At 42.4% G+C, this 24,217-nt stretch overlaps 1 protein-coding gene across 3 annotated transcripts in view; it reads left to right on the forward strand.

Annotated features, from left to right (window-relative positions):
* Positions 1 to 24,217, forward strand: part of THRAP3 (thyroid hormone receptor associated protein 3) — a 92,064-nt gene that overhangs the window by 57,049 nt on the left and 10,798 nt on the right. For all 3 annotated transcript variants that reach the window (XM_032160257.2, XM_032160256.2, XM_058443187.1), the window contains 6 exons: positions 12,293 to 12,461; positions 16,058 to 16,960; positions 18,741 to 19,442; positions 21,045 to 21,217; positions 22,248 to 22,359; positions 23,521 to 23,605. In XM_032160257.2, the coding sequence (XP_032016148.1) occupies positions 12,325 to 12,461; positions 16,058 to 16,960; positions 18,741 to 19,442; positions 21,045 to 21,217; positions 22,248 to 22,359; positions 23,521 to 23,605 (2,112 nt within the window). In that variant the 5' untranslated portion in view covers positions 12,293 to 12,324. The remainder of the gene's footprint in view (positions 1 to 12,292; positions 12,462 to 16,057; positions 16,961 to 18,740; positions 19,443 to 21,044; positions 21,218 to 22,247; positions 22,360 to 23,520; positions 23,606 to 24,217) is intronic.

Consider the following 24,217-nt stretch of genomic DNA (forward strand, 5'->3'; position numbering starts at 1 on the left):
TTATTTATTTATTTATTTATTTATTTATTTATTTATTTATTTATTTATTTTTGAGATAGAGTTTTACTCTTGTTGGCCAGGCTGGAGCACAGTGGCGCGATCTCAGCTCACTGCAGCCTCACGTCCTGGGTTCAAGCAATTCTCCTGCCTCAGCCTCCCGAGTAGCTGGGATTACATTCGCATGCCACCACGCCTGGCTAAATTTTTTTGTGTTTTTAGTAGAGACGGGGGTTTCATCATATTGGTCAGGCTGGTCTTGAACTCCTGACCTCAGGTGATCCACCCGCCTCGGCCTCCCAAAGTGCTGGGATTACAGGCGTGAGCCACTGCGCCCTGCCTATAATAAGAATCTTAAATAATTTCTTCTGCAGTTAATTTCAGAGTCACAGTGTATGTGTATGTGTGGGTGGGGGTGATTCTCCTTTAAAAGCAAAGTTTCTTTACCACCTAATTCCATTTTTTAGGACATGGCTGAAGTAGTAAAAAAAAAAAAAAAAAAAAAGGAATGTCCCACTCTATTCGCGTATAATTTTTAAGTTTTTTTGTCAGCAATACACCTGTTCCAAATCATCATTTTACTGATGAAAAAATAGAGGTAAAAACACATGCCCCAAATAAGAGTCTGTGGTTTATTCAATAGGAACCTTAGTTTTGGTAAATTTCTCTCATTTAGGGAGCCTGAACACTTGTTTGGCAGCGGTTATGTTTTTCAGCTTCTTACCTACAAGTGCAGCGAGATCAGTTCCACCCAATTCCAGGGGTATTGATACTTTGTGGGGAGAAGAAAGAGGGAAGAAAGCAATTAGTAATAATCAAACAGGAGGCCAGAGCAGCTTCTTTTGTTATTTGTTAACTGATACTAGGGCTTGAAAGGAGGTAAGTCAAGAAGAGGTAGGATGGGCTCCCTGCTGGATAGATGGGAGCCCATATTCCCCGCACCCACTCACAGAATACAGGGCATCTGGGGGCTTTTGGAGCTGTAATCCCAGCTACTTGGGAGGCTGAGGCAGGAGAATCACTTGAATCCAAGAGGTGAAGGTTGTAGTGAGCCGAGATCATGTGCCACTGTACTCCAGCCTGGGCAACAGTGCGAGACTCTGTCTCAAAAAAAAAAAAAAAAAAAAAAAGAAAGAAAGAATTGCCCTTTTTCTTACCCTTTTTCTTGCATTGAAGGTGACAGAAAAAAGGGCAGCTTCATTTTTTTTTTTCTGTGCAGTTTAGTATGAATTTTCTGAGAAACAGATGACTCAGTGTGCTTTTTTATCATCCAAAGAAATACTAGACTAGAAAAGGAAGAACAGAGATTGACATTTTGGACATTTTGGAGGGCTTGGAATTGAACCTCCATGGATAAGAGCTGGTCCAGTATTTGTTACACTGGCAGTGTTGTGCCAGGCTTGCCATTCCTTAATTGCTGTACTTTAAAGTACTTCAGAGGTTATTTTTGGGGAAACTGTTTTGTTTTTAAGGATAGACCCATCTTGCTGTGTCCCCCAGGCTGGAGTGCAACGACACAGTGGTAGCTCACTGCAGCCTTGAACTCCTGGGCTCAAGCGATACTCCCGTCTCAGCTTCCATAGTACGTGGGACCATAGACACAAACCACTGTACCCAGGAGAGAAACTTCTTAATGGCTACTTAGAAAAGTAATCCATGTGTCCAACATGAGTTTTTTTATTTTTTGAGATGGAGTCTTGCTCTATCTGTCACCCAGGCTGGAGTGCAGTGGCGCATTCTCAGCTTATTGCAAGCTCCACCTCCCAGGTTCAAGCGATTCTCCTGCCTCAGCCTCCCAAGTAGCTGGGACTACAGGTGCCCGCCACCACGCCCAGCTAATTTTTCTATTTCTAGTAGAGATGGGGTTTCACCATGTTGGCCAGGCTGGTCTCAAACTCCTGGCCTCAGGTGATGTACCTGCCTCGGCCTCTGAAAGTGCTGGGATTACAGGTATGAGCCACTGCGCCCAGCTAGTTAGTTTTTTAATCTGGAGAAAACAATACACAGAATTGGGTGTTTTGTCTTGGCAGTTATCTTGACAAGAGCTAAGGACAAAGTATTGTTTTTCCTGAGGGCATGGACTTTACTGGCATCCCTTAACCCTCCAGTTTCTGGACACACAGGAGTGTTTTTGCTGATTTTTGTTGGTGGTGGTGGTGAAATTTGCCAGGCTGGTTCCACTGGTTCCCCAGATGCCAAACAGTTGAAGTGAGCTCACTTTTTTTACAGTGGATTTTGGACACCATAGAGTTAGAAGCTGTAGCTTTTTGGGGTTGCTAATGAAAAATAGTTTACTATGTATTTCCTCCCCTCTCGTGATACTTTTCTCAGTGGTTATGAAGTATTCTCATGTCTAAAAACAAGTTGATGGAACAGCCTCCACTGGGAATGACATTTTGGACTACTTCATGTCCTGTAATTGGGGGAGAGTTTAAGGTTGTACTTTGGAGTTTACTTTAGATGTGTTTGAGTTGGAATCAGAATGTTATTTGCTGTAATTGATTCTCTTTTTAGATGTATTTGCAGAGCACACACGTGGAAAAGCATATAACTCAGGCTGTTGTGCAGTGGAACAGTCATTGCTCACTGCAGCCTGGACCTGGGCCCAAGCCATCCTCCTACCTCAGCCTCCCAAGTAGCTGGGACTACAGGAGCTCACCATCATGCCCAGCTAATTTATTATTTTTTTAAATCTTTTGTAGACAGGGTCTCACTGTGTTGCCCAGGCTGGTTGGAAATCTTGGGCTCAAGGAGTCCTACCCCCTCAACCTCCCAAAGTGCTGGGATTACAGGTGTGAGCCACTGTTCACGGCTGCATGTCTCTTTTTTTAAATAAAGTCTTTTTTAAGGAGGTTAAAATACAGGAAAGGAGCTGCAGAAACTGGCTTTATCTATCCACACTTGTTAGGATTTTGACCAAGAATACAGTCTGCCTGCAGAGTATTGATAATGTTTGAAGCTGGATGACGGAAACACTTGGGTTCCCTATACTGTTCTTTCTACTTTTGTGTATGTTTGAATCAATACTTCTATAATGAACAGGCTGGGCACATTGGCTCATGCCTGTAATCCCAGCACTTTGGAAGGCTGAGGAGGGAGGATTGCTTGAGCCCAGGAGTTTGAAACCAGCTTGGGCAACATGGCGAGACCCTGACTCTACAAAAAATACGAAAAGTTAGCCAGCTGTAAGTGGCACGTGCCGGTAGTCCCAGCTGCTCAGGAGGCTGAGGTGGGAGGATCGGTTCAGCCAGCCAGGGAGGTTGAGGCTGCAGTGAGCTATAATTGAGCCACTGCACTCCAGTCTGAAACAACAGAGTGAGACCCTGACACACACACATACACACACACATGCACGCCTGCTCGCGCAGCTATAAGACAGGCCCTTTTCAACTTCTTTAAAGTCATAAAAAGGCAAAGTAGCTTTACTGTGAGAAGATTTCCAAAATGGACATGGACTCTAAATAATTAAAAGTACAGTTCTATTTATTTAGGTTATTTTTATTTATTTATTTATTTTGAGACGGAGTTTCGCTCTTGTTGCTCATGCTGGAGTGCAGTGGCACGATCTTGGCTCACTGCAACCTCTGCCTCCTAGGTTCAAGCGATTCTCCTGCCTCAGCCTCCTGAGTAGCTGGGATTACAGGCATGCGCCACCATGCCTAGCGAATTTTGTATTTTTAGTAGAGACGAGGTTTCTCCACATTGGTCAGGCTGGTCTCGAACTCCCAACCTCAGGTGATCCGCCTGCCTCGGCCTCCCAAAGTGCTGAGTCCCACCAGGTTTTTTTTTTTTTTTTTTTTTGAGACGGATCTCACTCTGTCCCCAGGCTGGTCATGGCACCGCCTCCCGGGTTCACGCCATTCTCCTGCCTCAGCCTCTCTGAGTAGCTGGGACTACAGGCGCCCGCCACCACGCCCGGCTAATTTTTTGTATTTTTAGTAGAGATGGGGTTTCACCGTGGTCTCGATCTCCTGACCTCGTGATCCACCCGCCTTGGCCTCCCAGAGTGCTGGGATTACAAGTGTGAGCCACCGCGCCCGGCCAGGTTTTTTTAATATCAGAAAAAAGCAGGTAGATGTTTGATTTCATATTAAAAATAAAATAATGTATACAACTCATGGAATGTGAACTTTTTTTTTTAGAATAATGGGGGAGAAATCTCTGCCTAAAAAAATTAAAGAAGCAAGTGCTCCTGCCCTTTCTTCCTGTCTCATATTCCTCCTTTTTCTATTCCCTTCCTGTTAGCTTCTTTCTGCTCTGCAGAAATAACCACTGATAACAGTTTGCTGTATGTCCTTATATAGATATGTCTTATATGTACATCTGTAACTACAGATTTCATATTTTTAAAGTAAGTTCTACCAAATTCCACAGAATTCAATATTTAAAGTTTTAAGAATTTCAGTACCAAGTTCCAGGATAATTTTGTTTTTATAACACAGGCAAACTTTTCCCCCCCCTCCCCCAAGATGGAGTCTCATTCTGTTGCCCAGGCTGGAGTGCAGCGGTGCGATCTCTGCTCACTGCAAACTCCGCCTCCTGGGTTCAAGCGATTCTTCTGCCTCAGCTTCCTGAGTAGCTGGGATTACAGGCGCGCGCCAACATACCTGGCTAATTTTTGTATTTTTAGTGGAGACGGGGTTTCACCATGTTGGTCAGGCTGGTCTCGAACTCCTGACCTCGTGATCTGCCTACCTTGGCCTCCCAAAGTGCTGGGATTACAGGCATGAGCCACTGTGCCCAGGCTTTTTCTTGTCTTTTTTTTTTTTTTTTTTTGTGAGATGGAGTCTCTCTGTCGCGCAGGCTGGAGTGCAGTGCAGTCTCGGCTCACTGCAATCTCCACCTCCCGAGTTCAAGCAATTCTCCTGCCTCAGCCTCCTTAGTAGTTGGGATCACAGGCGCATACCACCACACCCGGCTAATTTTTGTATTTTTAGTGGAGAAGGGGTTTCTCCATGTTGGTCAGGCTGGTCTTGAACTCCCGACCTCAGGTGATCAGCCCGCCTCGGCCTCCCAAAATGCTGGGATTACAGGCGTGAGCCACTGCGCCCGGCCTAATTTTTGTATTTTTAATAGAGATGGGGTTTTACCGTGTTGGCCAGGCTGGTCTGGAACTCCTGACCTCAAGTAATTCACCCCCTTTGGCCTCACAAAGTGCTGGGGTTACAGGCGTGAGCCACTGTGCCTGGCCCTGGATAATTTTTTTATTTTTTTGTAGAGACAGGGTCTTGCCATGTTGTCCAGGCTGGCCTTGAACTTCTGGACTGAAAAGCAAGCCTCCTTCCTTAGCCTCCCAAAGTGCTGGGATTACAGGTTTGAGTCACCACGCCCAGCCTGTATCTTTAAATGTTTTAAACAGTTAAATGACCATTCTCCCCAGAGGGACATCACCCCCACTTTTCAGGAGAGTACCCTATGCACGTGTGGATATTCTTTTCTGTAAATTTAAGACCTTAGAATTGGAATTAGTATTTACTGATTTGCCTTACTTAATAACTTGAGAGCCACTTAATAGCAGAGTACATGTCATGAAGGGGTCTCTGATTTGATTTCTTCAGGGATGGGGTGAAGTATGAAGCCTTGGCAGAGTGTTACTCTAGAGATATCACAGCTGCCCTCTATTCTGTTTCTGTGTCTTTTACTCAGGAGAGGATGATCTCCAGAGAAAAGAGTAAAATAGTAAACATGTTTCATATTTCACCTGAGCTCAGCTTTCCTCCCATAACTATCCAGAGGCATTCAGAACACAAGTCAGGCCCACCCCACTGCTTTGTCTAAAATGCTTTGTGGGTGGTGGTATTTCTTTCTTGGTATTTTTGTCTGTCTTATCTCTATCAGTTGATGGCTTGTTCACCAAGCATTTCCTCCTTCTTCCCTTTAGTGACTGTTGAAAGCATGGCTCTCTTGACTGGATGTTGGTGACAGTGAAGTTTTGTTCAAACGTGGCACTAGTAAATGAAGTGTGTCTCCCTAACGAGATCAGTTTGGTCTTATGTGCCTTTGAATAAGGTGTAGAAGGGATGAGAATCATCTCAATTTCTAGGTTAGCCGAGCTGTGATACATACATAATTTTATTCCTTGGCTGTATTGTTAATATTTGATAAACTGATTTTTAAAATTATTGTTCCTTCTTATGTGGTGAAGAGAATGGAGATTGAAAAGGAAGTGTGAAAGAGTGTTTATTCATTTAGCAAGTACAAAGTGTCCACTCTGTGGCTAAACGCAAAGCACTGAAGATGAAATGGAGAACAAATCAGATGTGGTCTCTGGTTGATTTTGTAGCCTCCTGGGTTTGGTATCCTGAATTGTTAAATTTGTTTAGTTAACTCTTTTGTGTTACCTAATAGTCATCAAATGTAGCATTATCTAATCTGGAAAAGCATGCTGTCTTCTCAGCAGATTAGAGACTTCGTCCTGAGGCCTGGTTGAGGGATAAGAAGCGCAGGCTCACATGGAGTCAGTTCTCAGGAACTTTTCCCATTCTTTTAAGAAAATCTCAGTAGACACATCTCAATAAAGTCCAGCACCTTCTCATTATAAAAATAGTCAACAGGCTGGGCGCAGTGGCTCACGCTTGTAATCCCAGCACTTTGGGAGGCCGAGGCGGGCGAATCACAAGGTCAGGAGATCGAGACCACGGTGAAACCCCGTCTCTACTAAAAATACAAAAAAAATTAGCCGGGCGTGGTGGCGGGCGCCTGTAGTCCCAGCTACTCGGAGAGGCTGAGGCAGGAGAATGGCGTGAACCCGGGAGGCGGAGCTTGCAGTGAGCCGAGATCGCGCCACTGCACTCCAGCCTGGGCGACAGAGCGAGACTCCGTCTCAAAAAAAAAAAAAAGGAGTCAACAAAGTAGAAGGGAATTGCCTCAATACGATAAAGGGCATTTATGAAAAATTTACAGCTAACATCATGCTTAAAGGTGCAAGACTCAACGCGTTCTCCTTAAGATGAGGAACAAGACCAAGACAAGGCTGTCCACTCTCAACATTTTATTTACCATTGTGTACTAGATGTTCCAGCCAGGGCAATTAGGCAAGAAAATGAAACACAAGGCATCTAAATTAGTAAAGAAGTAAAATCATCTCTTTTTGCAGATGGTATAACCTTAAATAGAAAAACCTAAGGATTCTACTAAAAACCAATTAGAGCTAATAAATGAATTTAGCAAGGTTGCAGGTACAAGATCAATATACAAAAATGAGGCCAGGCATGGTGGCTCACACTTGTAATCCCAGCACTTTGGGAGGCCGAGGTGGCAGATCGTTTGAGGTCAGGAGTTTGAGACCAGCCTGGCCAACATGGTGAAACCCCATCTCTATTAAAAACACAAAAAAATTAGCTGGGCATGGTGGCACATGCCTATTATCCCAGCTACTGGGGAGGCTGAGGCAGGAGAATTGCTTGAACCCAGGAGGTGGAGGCTGCAGTGAGCCAAGATCACTCCACTGCACTCCAGCCTGAGCAACAGAGCAAGACTCCACCTCAAAAAAAAAAAAAAAAAAAAAAGACTGTGTGTGTGTGTGTATATACACACACACACAAAATGAGCTGTATTTCTGTACAGTAGCAATGAACAATAAAATGAAATTGTTAACAAGTGAAAATTGTAAGTAATTTCATTTGCAATAGCAACAAAATAATATATTTAGGAATATATTTAACAAAGGCCAGTGTAAAACTTATATTCAGAAAACTGTGAAACATTGTGGAAAGACATTTCATGTTCATGGATTTGGAAGACTTACTATTGTTAAGATGGCCATATTCTCCAAATTGATCTACAGATTCAGCACATACTCTGTCAAAATCCCAGATGGTCTTTTTGCAGAAATTGGCATGCTGATTCTAAAATTCATATGGACGTGTACCTAGAATAGCCAAAACTATTTTGAAAAAGAGAAAAGTTGGAGGAGTCACATTTTTTGATTTAAAAATGTACTATAGCTACACTAATTAAGACTGTGGTATTGACATAAGGAGAGACAGACAGGTCAGTAGAGTAAAATTGAGAGTCCAGAAATGAATCCTTTCATTTATGATTAATTGGACTTTTTTTTTTTTTGAGATGGAGTTTTGCTCTTGTCACCCAGGCTGGAGTGCAATGGCGTGATCTCGTCTCACTGCAACCTCCACCTCCTGGGTTCAAGTGATTCTCCTGCCTCAGACTCCTGAGTAGCTGGGATTACAGGCACGCGCCATCATGCCCAGCTGATTTTTGTATTTTTAGTAGAGACGGGGTTTCACCATGTTGGCCAGGCTGGTCTCAATTTCTTGACCTCGTGATCCACCCGCCTCGGCCTCCCAAAGTGCTGGGATTACAGGCATGAGCCACTGCGCCTGGCCAATTAATTGGTTTTTGACAGTGGTGCCAGGACAATTCAGTGGGGAAAGAATAGTCTTTTTTGGCCGGGCACGGTGGCTGACACCTGTAATCCCAGCACTTTGGGAGGCCGAGGCAGGCGGATCATGAGGTCAGGAGATCGAGACCATCCTGGCTAACACAGTGAAACCCTGTCTCTACTGAAAGTACAAAAAAATTAGCCAGGCATGGTGGTGGGCACCTGTAATTCCAGCTACTTGGGAAGCTGAGGCAGGAGAATCACTTGAACCCCGGTGGCAGAGGTTGCAGTGAGCTGAAACCATGCCATTGTGCTCTAGCCTGAGCAACAAGAGCGAAACTCTGTCTCAAAAAAAATAAATAAAAAAAGATAAAATAAAATAAATACATAAATAAAATAATTAGTTTCAATTCACATTAAAGAGGAAGCTCCGGGAATGGGAGTCGGGGGGCGTCACAGTAATGCAGCTCTTGAGTGCACTTGTCAATTCTAGTAAGCTTAATATGTGCAGAAGTGTTAAGTTTGGCTCTGTTTGTATTTATATGGCAGCTTTTCTTCATCTTAATGAAAATTAGCTTCTTAGTTTTCTAGTTTCTCAGTGTTGAAATGAGTGTTTCCTTTTCCACTAACTTGTTGCCCTTTTTTATTCTTTTAAAGTCTGATAATATCCACCTGTTGTGTAAGTCTTCTAGATGGATTTTTATTTCTGACCCAAGTTAAAATAGAACGTTAGACAGTCTGTTACTAGGCAGACATAGATAGATATCCCTGAACTTGTGACAGAAATAAAGGTCTCCATTTGGCAAGAGTGAACCCAGAGAACCCCAAAATAATGCTTAAGACCAACCAAAAAAACAAAATGTATTTTTATTTTTAATATTCTCTTTGTAAATTGTTTGTTTACACCTCCCCCACTCCTGAACAACTTACTCCTTTATTCTGACTTCATATAGTGACACTACTGCCAAAAATAGCTCCAAATTGAAATATCTTTGACCTTGCTAGAGCTTGCAACAGTGTGATCGTTTTGGCAGGATTAAAACTGTGGGTTCTTGGCATCCTCATCTAGCGGTCTTTTACTCATCACCTTTTGTCTCTGACTTCCTATTAGTTTCTCAGTTTTCCTCTAAATTATGTCTCTAAGATTTTGGTTGTTTCCGCTGTAAGCTGGAGCTACAGGCATTTTTTGTCTTTCGGAAAGTTCTTGAAATTCAAGTATTTTATTTGGATATAACAAAAATAAATACTACCTTTTGGTTTATCTATATCTTGTCACCTTTATCAGATTGTAAACTTGGTAAGGGTGGACACTTGGCATTCATTGGTTCCACAAGTTCGTTAGTACCCCTTGTATGCCAGACACTGCTCTAGACAGGCAATATAACGTAGTGGTTAAATGTGCCAACGGTGAGGCTGGGCGGGGTGGCTCACGAATGTAATCCCAGCACTTTGGGAGGTCAGGGCAGGAGCATCCATTGATCTTAGAAGTTTGAGACCAGCCTGGGCAACATAGGGAGACTCCGTCTGAATGAATTAATGAATGAGCGAGTTGATCGTGGTTTGGATTTTGGCAGTATGACCTTGGGCAAGTTAATTACCTTCTCTATGCCTCAAAATTCTTATCTGTAAAACGGGATTAAAAATGCCCTCCTCAAGGATAAAATGAATTAATAAAAACACTGGTTAAGTATTTGCTATTCTGGGCGTTGGGTATACAGCACTAAATAAAGAAAGATGAGGTTTCTGTTGGTATAGAGCTTACATTCTAATTAAAGACAAAATAACAAGTAAACAAGATAGTTTCACATACTGAGTTTTGCTCTGAAGAAACAAATAAGATATGTACTGGACCTAGAGAATGGTGGCTATTTTTGATTGGGTGGTCAGGGCGAACCTCTGAGGAGATAGCTTTTGAGCTGAGATCTTCAAATTCTGAGGGGTAGGAGGGGAGAAATATTTGATTATTATTTTCCCTTCACAGACAAGAGGCAGCATTACTTGGCAGAATCTTGCTAGGCAGCGAAGTGTGATAGAATAGGCCCTGGAGTTTGGGCCTGGTTTGGCTATTAACTAGCTTTGTGATCTTTGATAGATTCCTCACTCTTACTGTCTTTGATAGACATGTACTTTAGCACTTAAAGTTTTTACTGCTGGGAAGATGTCCAAGGCGCTAAGAGAGTGTAAAGGAGAAGTATACCTTGTAGACCAGGCGTTAACTTCTCAGGGCAACTTAGAGGCGCTCTTCTTTCCTGGAGGGGGAAAAAAGGAAAAAGACTATTTGTTTCTTGGTGGGAAAATGACCCTGAAAGAAAGTTGACTTTTTTTTTTTTTTTTTTTTGAGACGGAGTTTTGCTCTTGTCATCCAGGCTGGAGTGCAATGGCGTGATCTCGGCTCACTGCAACCTCTGCCTCCCGGGTTCAAGAGATTCTCCTGTCTCAGCTTCCTGAGTAGCTGGGATTACAGGCGCCCGCCACTACACCCGGCTCATTTGTGGTATTTTTAGTAGAGATGGGGTTTCACCATGCTGGCCACAGTGGTCTCGAAGTCCTGACCTCAGGTGATGAGCCCGCCTCAGCCTCCCAAAGTGCTGGGATTACAGGCGTGAGCCACCGCCCCCAGCTGACTCTTTTGTAATAATGAGCTGGAACAAATTGATGGTTCTTTATGACTAGATGTGCCACATACTCTGTAACTAAGTTAAATTGCATGGGGTTTCTTCTCTTGGAACTGGGAAACGTGTCTCACATCTCAGTACTTTTATTAATAGCTGACTTTAGTCTCAAAGCTTCTTTGCTTACTGAGAAAAGACTGCGTGCACCAAAATTAATAAGCACCCTCATTCTTGGTGATCTCTTACAGTATTACCCAGTTAGGGTTACATGTCAGGTTTTCCATTTGCGCTGTGGCTTGGTCTGTTTGGGATTTGTACTACTAAGAAATTCCTTTTGATGAAAGAGCAAAGTGGTTTTTAAAAATCAGTCATTTCATCTTTATTTTTTTAATGTTACTTTCTGTTTTTAAAGTTTATTTTATTTAAACAGTTGTTTTTTTGTAGAGATGGGGGAATCTTCCTGTGTTGCTTAGGCTGGTCTCAAAATCCTGGCCTCAGGCCATTCCCACCTTAGCCTCTGGAGTAGCTAAGACTACAGGCCCTTACCACTACATCCAGCTAATTTAAAAAATTTTTAGTTTGTAGGCCAGGCGCGGTGGCTTATGCCTGTAATTCCAGCACTTTGGGAGGCCGAGGCCGGTGGATTACCTGAGGTCGGGAGTTCGAGACCAGCCTTACCAACAAGGAGAAACCCTGTCTCTACTAAAAATACAAAAAAATGAGCCGGGCATGGTGGCCCTTGCTTGTAATCCCAGCTGCTTGGGAGGCTGAGGCAGGAGAATTGCTTGAACCCAGGAGGTGGAGGTTGCAGTGAGCCGAGATCAAGCTATTGCACTCTAGCCTGGTCAACAAAAGCAAAACTCCACCTCAAAAAAAAAAAAAAAAAAAAAAAATTTTTTTTTTTTTTTTTTTTACTTTGTAGACACAGGATATTGCTATGTTGCCCAGGCTAGTCTTGAACACCTGGACTCAAGCAGTCCTCCTCCTACCTTGGCCTCCCAGTTCACTGGGATTACAGGCATGAGCCACCGTGCTCAGCCACTTTCTGTCTTTTTTTTTGGAGACAGGGTATTGCTCTTTCCTCCAGCGCTGCAGTGCAGTGGCGTGATCACAGCTCACTGTAACCTTGCACTCCCTCCTGTATTAGTCTCTGAAATAGCTAGGACTACAGGAATGCACCACCATGACTGGCTAATTAAAAAAAAATTTTTTTTTTTTTTTTGTAGATACGGGGTCTTCTCAAGTTGCCCAGATTAAAAGAAATGTGTTTCTAAAATGTCCTAAGAGGTTCACATTTGCAAAGGAACTCAGTCATTTGTTCTAATGCATTTTCTTACATTAGGTGTTAATTGAAAAGTGATCCTCTCTTCAGAGATGTCAAAAACAAACAAATCCAAGTCTGGATCTCGCTCTTCTCGCTCAAGATCTGCATCAAGATCTCGTTCTCGGTCATTTTCGAAGTCTCGGTCCCGAAGCCGATCTCTCTCTCGTTCAAGGAAGCGCAGGCTGAGGTAAGGGGGTGTGACTTTGTATATTGAGATAATCATTGCATCAGTCGATGTGGATGTTTGAAGATCTTTTGTTAGACTTTTCCTGTGAGTGTCAAATGGACTGGGGGGTGCAGGGTTGGGCTATAAGATATTCTAGGTCTCTTTAAACTACAAATCCAGATCAGCTTTGATTGCCATGCTGATTGCCTGATTCCTTTCCTCTGCCAGCACATAGTATTTCCCACCCACTTTGGAAGAAAGAACATTTATTTTATTTTTATTTGAGCTGCTTGCTTCAAATCTCTATAGCTGATTATTTTTCACCAAAGTATTTTTGAAGGCTTGAACCAAAGTTTATTTGCATCACTGCAAAGAAAGGATAGCTGAGAGGATTAATAATATGAACAACATGGCAAGGAAAAGAAGCTTCAACTCACTAAAATAAACCTACAGAAACTTACCAGGAGTAATTTGTATACAATGTGCCAATTACTAACAAGCTGCATCTATTTAGTAAATGTATCTTAAAACTTTTTAAAAATCACTGTTGAAAACATCACTTTATCTTACTAAATATGAGAACAGTTCTTTTGAATTTATTGCCAATATTTCCTAATTCAGTCAGTTTTCACACCTTCAGGTGGATTTCCCTATTTTAATTATGTCTTGGAATAGGATGCCAAACCTCCAGCGTCTTTCCTCTCTTGGTGTGTTGTGAGTTGAATTTTTCATTCTTTAAAAGTGTTTAAACTTTCTTCTGTGGATAGATAAGAAGCTTTCAGTAGATACAAGTTTCTATATGTGAGTTTGGGAAATATTGGTGTATTTAAATTGGTGTGCTAGAGGGGAATCTGTACATTTTCATTCTTTTTCTCACAAGTATATTAGCAAGGAGATGATTTGTCATGTTTGACACTTGGAACCCCTGCTGTTTATTTCAGATGAGTATCTAGAATCCTTGTCTTAGATGAATTGATTACGAAATTTAAAATAAACCTCAGAAGTCAGTGATTAAACTTTTACTCTTGATGATTTCCAGAGCCCTATAGTACTTCTAAGGGGTCTGTTAAACAAAGGATTAGTGGTTTTGGTTTTTTACCATTTAACAAAAACAAAGTAGATATTAAATGGAGTCTATGAGAAGCCAGCCTGAAAAATTAGGTATGCATAAATATTGAAAAGGGAAACCCTGAATTTATTTACCTCAGGAAATTGCTTTTAAAGCCATGGGACAAGCAAGACTCTTAGTAACTCCTACCCTGTACCCAGAATCTTGATTTAGGGAGTTTAAATGTCAGTTTTAGCTCATTTGGTTATGAAAGATACCTTTTTAAAATGTAATCTAGTAACTGGAAGAAACTAAATAATTGGTTCAAAACCAAGAGGCTATGCAACCAAAACTGAGAGACAAAATTGAGTTGAAAAATGTTAACCAACTCTGAAGTATTTATGACAGCTGGAATTCTGGGCAGTTCTTTTCTCCTTGTTCTGCAAATCATTTGGCACTTGCTCACTGACTTGGCAAATGAGGAAAAAATATTTTAGGAAGGCAGTATGTGCTGGGGTAGGTCTAGAGACATTTTACATGCTATCATATACCTAGAAGAGACTTTCCTGGAGGAATTTCTCCACTAGAAAGTATGCTTTTATACTTGATTGTGGTCTGACTTCTCTGTTTTTTAGAAACAGATAAATTTGCCACTGGATGTTCAATTTTTATTTCTGGCTTATCTGTTTCATGGTTTTTTCTTTTGTTTTCCCTCTCCTGCAAGGAAAGTATCTATCCAGAGAGTTTGAGAAACCATGCCTTTAAATTAACTAACTGCTGAGTTCTACAGAATTGGAGAAAATTGATTATTTCCTTGTATTTCACAGACTGTATCCTTTTAAGTGACATCTCTTAAATAACTTCATTTGCAATCTGCAGAGACTCATTTTCCTGCATCTGTGCAAAGACTGTGAGTTTTGGATGCAGTATGCCCAGGGCCCTCACTAGTAATTGGTAACAGAAGCAGCAGTAGCCTGTGAGGATGGGAACATGAATTAAACTCTCCTTAGTGCTGGTGGTGGATCACCTCCCTCAAGCATAGCCCTTTAATCGGGTCATATTCACTTTCATAATCTGCATCTGCCTCTCCCTTCTTTTCTTATATTGTTACTGTTTTCAAATGAAAAGTGTAGAAGGTAAGTTTTTTTTTAATTGTACTTACTTGCAGTAACAACCAGCAGTAAGATATATCTTTGCCAGTTGCTCTTATTCATGGTGTAGATAAAAAAATCTGAGTACAGTGGGCAATAAATAGTGGAAAACCAATCCCACTTTATCTTTAGATTAAATTGTACTTTCTTCTTAAAAATACTGTTTTGTTTAGTTGTTAAATCCTGAAAAAAAACTGGTATATTTGCTAAATGGAGTTATTTGGAAGAACAAAAATGCATCTGTTCCCAGTCAGATATGAGAAAGCCTGCTGATTAACTGAAGAGTTTTTATTCTATATGTAAAGAAAATATTATTTGAAAGTTTTCTAGTAAATTTTACTTATTTGTAGCCAGCTGCTTAGGAGTAGTGGTTAATGTTAATGATCTATATCATAGTAGATAGGAAAAGTGGATCCAAGAACCCCAGTGGATTTTTATACCAACATACGTAATTTTTGGCTTTTTGATGGAAACAGAGTTTCTCATCATTGATAAGCCTGACACTCAGGAATGTACAGTTAGGTTACTATCAAGTCCCGGTGGTTCTGGAAATTCACCTTGCTCTACCAGAGTTATATATTGTTAAATGGAGAAGAACACAACAGTAGCCTTCTGTGCACACCGGGGTGGGGGTGTTTTTTAGTTACTCTTTGCTAACTTCATGTGTCCTTGGGTACTTTATGGTCAGATAGTGCCCTCTTGTGGCACCTAGTTAAGATCATGTAGCTCAGCCACAGAAATATGACCTAAGTAGTCAGACCATTTCCATTTAAAAAAGCAATATTTTATGTTTTGCTTATGTGATTTTAGTAAGTTCTTTTAAGCTTTGAGCAGATGCATTATCCAAGTTTTCTTTGGTGTATACCTGTTGTAACTATACTTTTACGATCCCAAGCCTTAGTGGTATCTAAGAAGTTCATCCCGCACAAGGGGGAGAGAGCTGACTAGGATAGAGTGTGGAGTGTTACCACAGTGTAGGTAGGGGTCAGAGTACCTGTCTAGGTACCACAGCTTGCAGTTTTTCTCTCATTTCCAATGACCTGGAGCCCTGTTAAAATCCCCATGCCTGTGAAACTGTAAGCTATTATTATGGTATATTAAAATGGTCTTTGTGTAGTTTACTACCTTAAGAAAATGTTGATAGTTTCGCAGTCACTGTAGAAGTACACCTCCATTTTAAATGGGCTGCAATATGAATGAAGTGACCTGTGTTTCATCACTTGTTCAAATGATTCTTATCCATGTTTTTGTACTTAGTAAGGGCCATACGTAGTGGGATTAAATATTTGTGCCCTTGCTTTGAAAACAAAACTGAAAGTGAATGACACATAAGGGCAGGGATTTCAGAACAGATTTTTCTTGAATAAAAATGCTTGTGTCAAAAATTCAAACATTTGTCTCTTTCCTTTCCATTCCAGTTCTAGGTCTCGTTCCAGATCATATTCTCCAGCTCATAACAGAGAAAGAAACCACCCAAGAGTATATCAGAATCGGGATTTCCGAGGTCACAACAGAGGCTATAGAAGGCCCTATTATTTCCGTGGGCGCAACAGAGGCTTTTATCCATGGGGGCAATATAACCGAGGAGGCTATGGAAACTACCGCTCAAATTGGCAGAATTACCGGCAAGCATACAGTCCTCGTCGAGGCCGTTCAAGATCCCGGTCCCCAAAGAGAAGGTCCCCTTCACCAAGGTCCAGGAGCCATTCTAGAAACTCTGATAAGTCGTCTTCTGACCGGTCAAGGCGCTCCTCATCCTCCCGTTCTTCCTCCAACCATAGCCGAGTTGAATCTTCTAAGCGCAAGTCTGCAAAGGAGAAAAAGTCCTCTTCCAAGGATAGCCGGCCATCTCAGGCTGCCGGGGATAACCAGGGAGATGAGGCCAAGGAGCAGACATTCTCTGGAGGCACCTCTCAAGATACAAAAGCATCTGAGAGCTCGAAGCCGTGGCCAGATGCCACCTACGGCACTGGTTCTGCATCACGGGCCTCAGCAGTTTCTGAGCTGAGTCCTCGGGAGCGAAGCCCAGCTCTCAAAAGCCCCCTCCAGTCTGTGGTGGTGAGGCGGCGGTCACCCCGTCCTAGCCCCGTGCCAAAACCTAGTCCTCCACTTTCCAGCACATCCCAGATGGGCTCAGCTCTGCCGAGTGGTGCTGGGTATCAGTCTGGGACACACCAAGGTCAGTTCGACCATGGTTCTGGGTCCCTGAGTCCATCCAAAAAGAGCCCTGTGGGTAAGAGTCCACCATCCACTGGCTCCACATACGGCTCATCTCAGAAGGAGGAGAGTGCTGCTTCAGGAGGAGCAGCCTATACAAAGAGGCAAGTATCTCATTTCCCCTGCCTGGTTGTGTTTTTATCTCACTAGCTGGCAGTTTAATTGTAATGTGATCTAAGTTAGAGCTCTGATTAATGGTAAAAGGTAATCCCTATTTCCTAGACTTTTCATTAGTAAACATTTAAAGCATCACCCAAGGAAACCTTTAGGTTAACTCTAGCTTTCCTACCTTCCTGAATTTGTATTGCAGCATAAACTTTCTTTAGACTACTCTGCAATGATGTTTTCACATTTAAAATTTGCCTTGGATTCTACCAATGTAAGCCAAAGAACAGTAGAGATTTGTGGGTCAGCTATCAAAAAAAAGTATGGTCTTTGCCAAAATGAATGGCCATTGGAGCTCTTAGACCCTCTAGCACCCACCATCTACTATGTTCGATCTGCATCAGCCTATCATGGTGAAGAGCTGCACCCTCAATACCCTCCAGTTGAGGAGACTGGGCAGAATGGGAAAGGCCAAGGCTTAGTCCAGGAAGGCCTTGTTTTAAAACCACAAGGTGGGTCTATGTCCCAGTAGAAGCCAACACGGCTGCGTGTTAGGAGAGGACATGACAGTGCTTCCGTCTTTCTCCCCTGGGGGACACGGTGAGTTGGAACATGAATCTTTGTTTGTATGGTTGGATGGATTGGGATGGCAGAGAGGTTACAGGGAAGTTGCATTGGGACCAGGTTGTAGTCAAGAGGGACTAACCCAGCAAGTGGCTCCCCTTATTTTTTCTTTTATCGTATTTAGCATATTTTTTGATCCCTTGATTCTTCTTGGCTGTATTAATACAACTTTGACTTGATTAGGCTTTCTGCATTAATGGTACAGATGAGATGTTTTGAATCTGTACTTGCCTTCAGTAAGTCTGTTTTATTTTATTTATTTATTTCAATAGGTTTCTGGGCAAGTAGGTGGTGTTTGGTTACATGGATAAGTTTGTTAATGGTGATTTCTGAGGTTTTGGTGCACCCATCACCCAAGCAGTGTACACTGTACCCAGTGTGTAGTTTTTTATCCCTTGCCCCCTCCCATCCTTCTCCCTGAGTTCCCAAAGTTCATTATATCATTCTTATGCCTTTGGGTCCTCATAGTTTAGCTCCCAAGTAAGTCTATTTTAAAACGTAAGTTTTGTTCCATGCCAGGACTGTGAATCTCTTTAGAAGACTTGAGCATGAGCTCCACTTTTCCATAAGAAACAGAATGATGATTTTTGCTGCTGTCACTCTCTCCCCCATTAACATGTATTTTGTTTTTATTTGTGTTCACAGTATATTTCGTATTTAGATCTTCTAGGTGACTTGAAGCAAATTTGAAGTCTCTTTTTAGACTTGTATTTCCAAATGTGAGTTGTATAAAAGCAAAACAGTCCAAGGTTGAACATTCTATGTTAACTTTGCTGAAAGCAGATTTTAAGTGACTGAGTGAAGGTTGGGTAAGACCTTAGTTATTTTTTACCCTAGATCACATTACAGGTAAGTAGGTTTTTGTTTTTGTTTTTTAGTATCCTAAAAATTACTTTTGTTGTTCTCTTTGGTTGCTTTTGTAAGACACAACTCCATGGATCATATATTTTTCTCTTAATTGCCAAGTTCATAGAACTGTGAATGGCAGTTTTCAGAAATTATTACGAAGTAACCACATAGAAAGTCCTTTGGTAATACTGGAATCCATAAGACATGTTTTTTTCAGAGACTCAAAAACCAAAAACGGTAAGGCGCTATTTTAGAGCAAGTTGTTAAGAAGCCTCTTGTGTGTCTCTCTTGTGTTTTTATAACTAGGTATCTAGAAGAGCAGAAGACAGAGAATGGAAAAGATAAGGAACAGAAACAAACAAATACCGATAAAGAAAAAATAAAAGAGAAAGGGAGCTTCTCTGACACAGGCTTGGGTGATGGAAAAATGAAATCTGATTCTTTTGCTCCCAAAACTGATTCTGAGAAGCCTTTTCGGGGCAGTCAGTCTCCCAAAAGGTACAAGCTCCGAGATGACTTTGAGAAGAAGATGGCTGACTTCCACAAGGAGGAGATGGATGATCAAGATAAGGACAAAGCTAAGGGAAGGAAGGAATCTGAGTTTGATGATGAACCCAAATTTATATCTAAAGTCATAGGTGCAAATAAAAACCAGGAGGAGGAGAAGTCAGGCAAATGGGAGGGCCTGGTATATGCACCTCCAGGGAAAGAAAAGCAGAGAAAAACAGAGGAGCTGGAGGAGGAGTCTTTCCCAGAGAGATCCAAAAAGGAAGATCGGGGGAAGAGAACCGAAGGTGGGCACAGGGGCTTTGTGCCTGAGAAGAATTTCCGAGTGACTGCTTACAAAGCAGTCCAGGAGAAAAGCTCATCACCTCCCCCAAGAAAGACCTCTGAGAGCCGAGACAAGCTGGGAGCAAAAGATTTTCCCACAGGGAAGTCCTCCTTTTCTATTACTCGAGAGGCACAGGTCAATGTCCGGATGGACTCTTTTGATGAGGACCTTGCACGGTGAGATGTGCTCCTTCTTGATTCTCAGTGCTTTAGTGGCCTAAGTGGTGTCTCCTAGCCTTTCTCCCTGGGGACATTCTGCTGTATTCCCCCTTCTGTCTTAAGCTTCAGTGGTGATACTTTCATGTCCACCTGTGTTCACTGGAGAGTTTGTGTCACAGAGTGATTGTGTGCTTTGAAGGGGGGCAGTATCCCTGGGGTGATGAACTATCTCTTCAGTCCTTAGTGACTGGCTCACTCTCTGTTCATCACTGCACCCCCAAGTCCAATACTGTTTCTTGTATTTAAGATAGCTTTGCCTGTGAAGCCATCCTGGATCCACTTGTTCGTTCCTAGCTGAGTCACCAAAGTCTATAGGACAGCCCTTCCCCATCGAATAACATAGCAATTTTATTGTATTGTATTTTTGGTACAGTCTCTCTCTCTTCTTTTTTTTTTTTTTTTTTGAGACGGGATCTCCCTCTGTCACCCAGGCTGGAGTGCAGTGGCGCAATCTCCGCTCACCACAAGCTCCGCCTCCTGGGTTCACGCCATTCTCCTGCCTCAGCCTCCCGAGTAGGTGGGACCACAGGCCTCCACGCCCAGCTAATTTTTTGTATTTTTAGTAGAGATGGGGTTTCACCGTGTTAGCCAGGATGGTCTCGATCTCCTGACCTCGTGATCCACCCACCTTGGCCTGCCAAAGTGCTGGGATTACAGGCGTGAGCACCACACCCAGCCCAGAATCTCTCTTTGTCACCCAGGCTGGAGTGCAGTGGTGCACTCTCAACTCACTGCAACCTCTGCCTCTCGGGTTCAAGCGATTCTCCTTCCTCAGCCTCCCCAGTAGCTGGGATTACACGCACCTGCCACCACACCTGGCTGATTTTTATATTAGTAGAGGCTGGGTTACACCACGTTGGCCAGGCTGATCTCAAACCCCTGACTTCAGGTGATCAGCCTGCCTTAGCCTCCCAAAGTGCTGGGATTACAGGCATGAGCCACCGTGCCTGGCCACAATTTTAGAGTTAAGGAAGGCGATACATCTACCCCTTGTCCCCTAAACTTTAGGAAAGAGTTGGGAGGCCAAGGCTGACTGGTTTTTCACTTGATGTAAACTACTCAGCCAGCTGGAAGTCTGTGTGAACAGCATTCCAGCCACACCCCACTCCCGCTTCATGACATCACCTCCCTGAGTGGCCTTGGCTAGTCATGCTAGCTGATCTTTTTATTGATTGATTGATTGAAATGGAGTCTCGAACTCCTGGGCTCAAGTGATGCTCCTGTCTCTGCCTCCCAAAGTGTTGAGATTACAAGCATGAGCCACTGCAGCCAGCTGTAGTTCATCTTTTAAAATACTTTCTCATTTGTTGGGTGTGTTAAAACCAGCAGTGACTAAGGTTTAACACTTCACTCCACTTGAAGATTCCAGTAAGAAAGAGAAGAGAGAGATTTTGGATATCCTTTTCCATAGTTACAGTGCATTGAGGTTACTTTCAACTTCGGTAGGAAGAAAATAAGTTTATGGATAGATTTAAAACTCTTCAAAAAAGTATTTTTATGGTTTTAATGTTCTTTCTCTATACTGTGTTCTAATTGGGCCTCCCCGTATTTCTTTTTCAGACCAAGTGGCTTATTGGCTCAGGAACGCAAGCTTTGCCGAGATCTAGTCCATAGCAACAAAAAGGAACAGGAGTTTCGTTCCATTTTCCAGCACATACAATCAGCTCAGTCTCAGCGTAGCCCCTCAGAACTGTTTGCCCAACATATAGTGACCATTGTTCACCATGTTAAAGGTGAGTCCAGACCCTGGCCTGCTTCAGGCTTGTGTTCCACACTTAGAAGAAGGATGAATGGGTTGATAAGGAGTTTTGGGGGGCCTTGTATCTCATCTAAAGGGCCTTTGAAGCTAGGGGCTGGCTTGAAGGAAATTCCATTTAAGAAGCAGTTTCCATATTTTAATTGCCGAGCTTGGCATTTTGAAATGCTAGTAACCTGTGACCAAGAGAACAGGTTAAATCCTTAACACAAAGATTTAAAATGGTTGAAAACTGAGAAGCCAATAGCAAAATGACTTTTCTAGCATCTCTGTCTTCTGCCCTCTAAGTGATCTCTTATGGATCTTGTGGTGTGAATTTCTTCCCCAAAGTATTCTATCATCCCCCTGGGCAAATGGAGTTGGGCAGGTTAGGGAATGGCTAAGAGAAGTGATGGAGAAGCTGGGTTGGGCCAGTTGCAGGTTCCATCTGAATATAAACTCAAGCAAGAGTTGGTGCTGTGCTTCCGAGGAGAATAAGCTTCAAGTTTCTCTGTCTTAAGACATGGGAGCTGCTGTGGAAATCCAGTGCCCAATATGGGACTGTGTTTGAACCAGCCATTTTTCCTTCCTCTTCCCAGTATGTTTATTGTGTGGGTGTAACTACTTTAGTTGCATCTCTGTGGTTACCCGTTCCTGCAAAAGAGTTTAAAACATTGTGTCTGCCTTTGGTAACATAATGTGTTTCTTTTTTTTTTTTTTTGAGACGGAGTCTTGCTCTGTTGCCCAGGCTGGAGTGCAGTGGCGGGATCTCAGCTCACTGCAAGCTCCGCCTCCCGGGTTCACGACATTCTTCTGCCTCAGCCTCCCGAGTAGCTGGGACTACAGGCGCGCGCCACCATGCCCGCCAATTTTTGTATTTTTAGTAGAGACGAGGTTTCACCATGTTAGTCAGGATGGTCTCGATCTCCTGACCTCGTGATCTGCCCACCTCGGCCTCCCAAAGTGCTGGGATTACAGGCTTGAGCCACCGTGCCCGGCCCATAATGTGTTTCTTTTAATCCCAACAGAGCATCACTTTGGGTCCTCAGGAATGACATTACATGAACGCTTTACTAAATACCTAAAGAGAGGAACTGAGCAGGAGGCAGCCAAAAACAAGAAAAGCCCAGAGATACACAGGTAAGGACCATGGCCTTATACTGGAGGTTGTAATAAAAGACTTTGTATCAGACATTAAACTCACCTTGTTAAATTTTGCTGCTAATGCACCTTTAATAACGAAATTTACGGTAACATCCTTCAGACTGTAAGAGAGCTATAGGCATTTATATTTGAGAGTGTACAGGACATGCTTTGGGACAACAGTCTGTCACATTGGGCCTGAGGAAAACAGCTCTCTTGACATAGATTAACTCCTATATTCTTGGAAGCTAGCAAATGTTAGCCTGAAATTACTCTGAGTTTCTGTAGGTAGAGCAAATGCTAGTTTCGTTTCTTTTCTTGTCTTTTTTTTTTTTTTTTTTTTTGAGACGGAGTCTTGCTCTGCCACCTAGGCTGGAGTGCAGTGGTGCAATCTCGACTCACCGCAACCTCTGCCTCCCAGGTTCAAGCAATTCTCATGCCTCAGCCTCCCAAGTACCTGGGATTACAAACGTGTGCCACCATGCCCAGTTAATTTTTGTATTTTTAGTAGAGACAGGGTTTCACCATGTTGGCCAGTCTGGTCTCGAACTCCCAACCTCAGGTGACCTGCACGCCTCAGCCTCCCAAAGTGCTGGGATTACAGGCGTGAGCCACTGCACCCAGCCTAATGCTAGTTTCTTTAGGTAAGCCTGTATATTAATATTTCATGGTAGTTTAATCATGGGTAGTTGGATTCTTTTGGAAGAATTTGCCCGGGGGCTAGAGGCGGGAGCTTGTAGGATTATCTCACAGAATTTTAAAGCCCAGCAGGTTTAAAGACTATTCCATTTGGTTGTGGGAGTCAGTTCAGTGGATAGGGACTAGAAACAAAGTTGGCCTTACCTTTAAGGCTATGGGTGAGTCCATCTTTCTGTGTGTCGCAAAACCGGGAGAGAACAAAAACTTCTAACTTCGGTTACACTTTGGGAACCTGGGAGTGAGTGTGTGTGTGTGTGTGTGTGTGTGTGTGTGTGCGCGCGCGCGCGCACGCCTATGGGAGAGTATAAGTATATAAGTGTAAAAGTAATACAGATGTAAGTCATGAAACGAAAGGAAAAATAATGCCTGTGAATCTGTTAGCCAACTTAGGAGCTAGAATATTACCAATATCATATTCACACAATGGAATACTATATCGTTTTGTATTTTCAATTTTAGGAGAATAGACATTTCCCCCAGTACATTCAGAAAACATGGTTTGGCTCATGATGAAATGAAAAGTCCCCGGGAACCTGGCTACAAGGTGAACTGTTGATTTGATCAGTAATTCCAACAAAATGAGTGCGTTGGGCATGAACTTGACAGAAATGTGTTTGTTTAAATTACTCTCTACTTAAGTTTGTGTTTTTCTTTTAAGGATGGGCATAATTCTAAAAATGAACTACAAAGGGTTAATTTTTATTAAATGTATCAACAACCTTTGTGAAGTGGTTAGAATATGGTAAATGACCCCAAAGTCTATTGAGGTGAGCTTGAGAAAAAAAAGAGAGGAGTTTTGGAACAAGTGCCCATGATGAGAGAAGAAACTTTTTGTGATATTTTTCTGCTTGTAAGTATTATCAAATCAACTGTATACATGCACTATTTCCAACCATGATTTCAGAAAGACATGCATGTCAGAGAAGAGTGAAATATTCATGTCTTAACTTAAGTAGACTGTTTTTAAACAGCTGGTCCAGTTTTTTTTCCTAACATTGTACCATATCTGTCATCTGTCAATTATTGTTACTTTAAAGCTAAAGATTACTTTGATGGCCCAGCTACATTTGCAATGATGTGCACGTAAACACTGTTACTAAGAGGTTAAAGCTTGTATACAATCTTTTACTGTGAAATAACTGAATTGGGCTTTAAA

This window comes from Hylobates moloch, unplaced genomic scaffold (assembly GCF_009828535.3).
Source record: "Hylobates moloch isolate HMO894 unplaced genomic scaffold, HMol_V3 SCAFFOLD_8, whole genome shotgun sequence".
Classification (NCBI taxonomy): Eukaryota; Metazoa; Chordata; class Mammalia; order Primates; family Hylobatidae; genus Hylobates; species Hylobates moloch.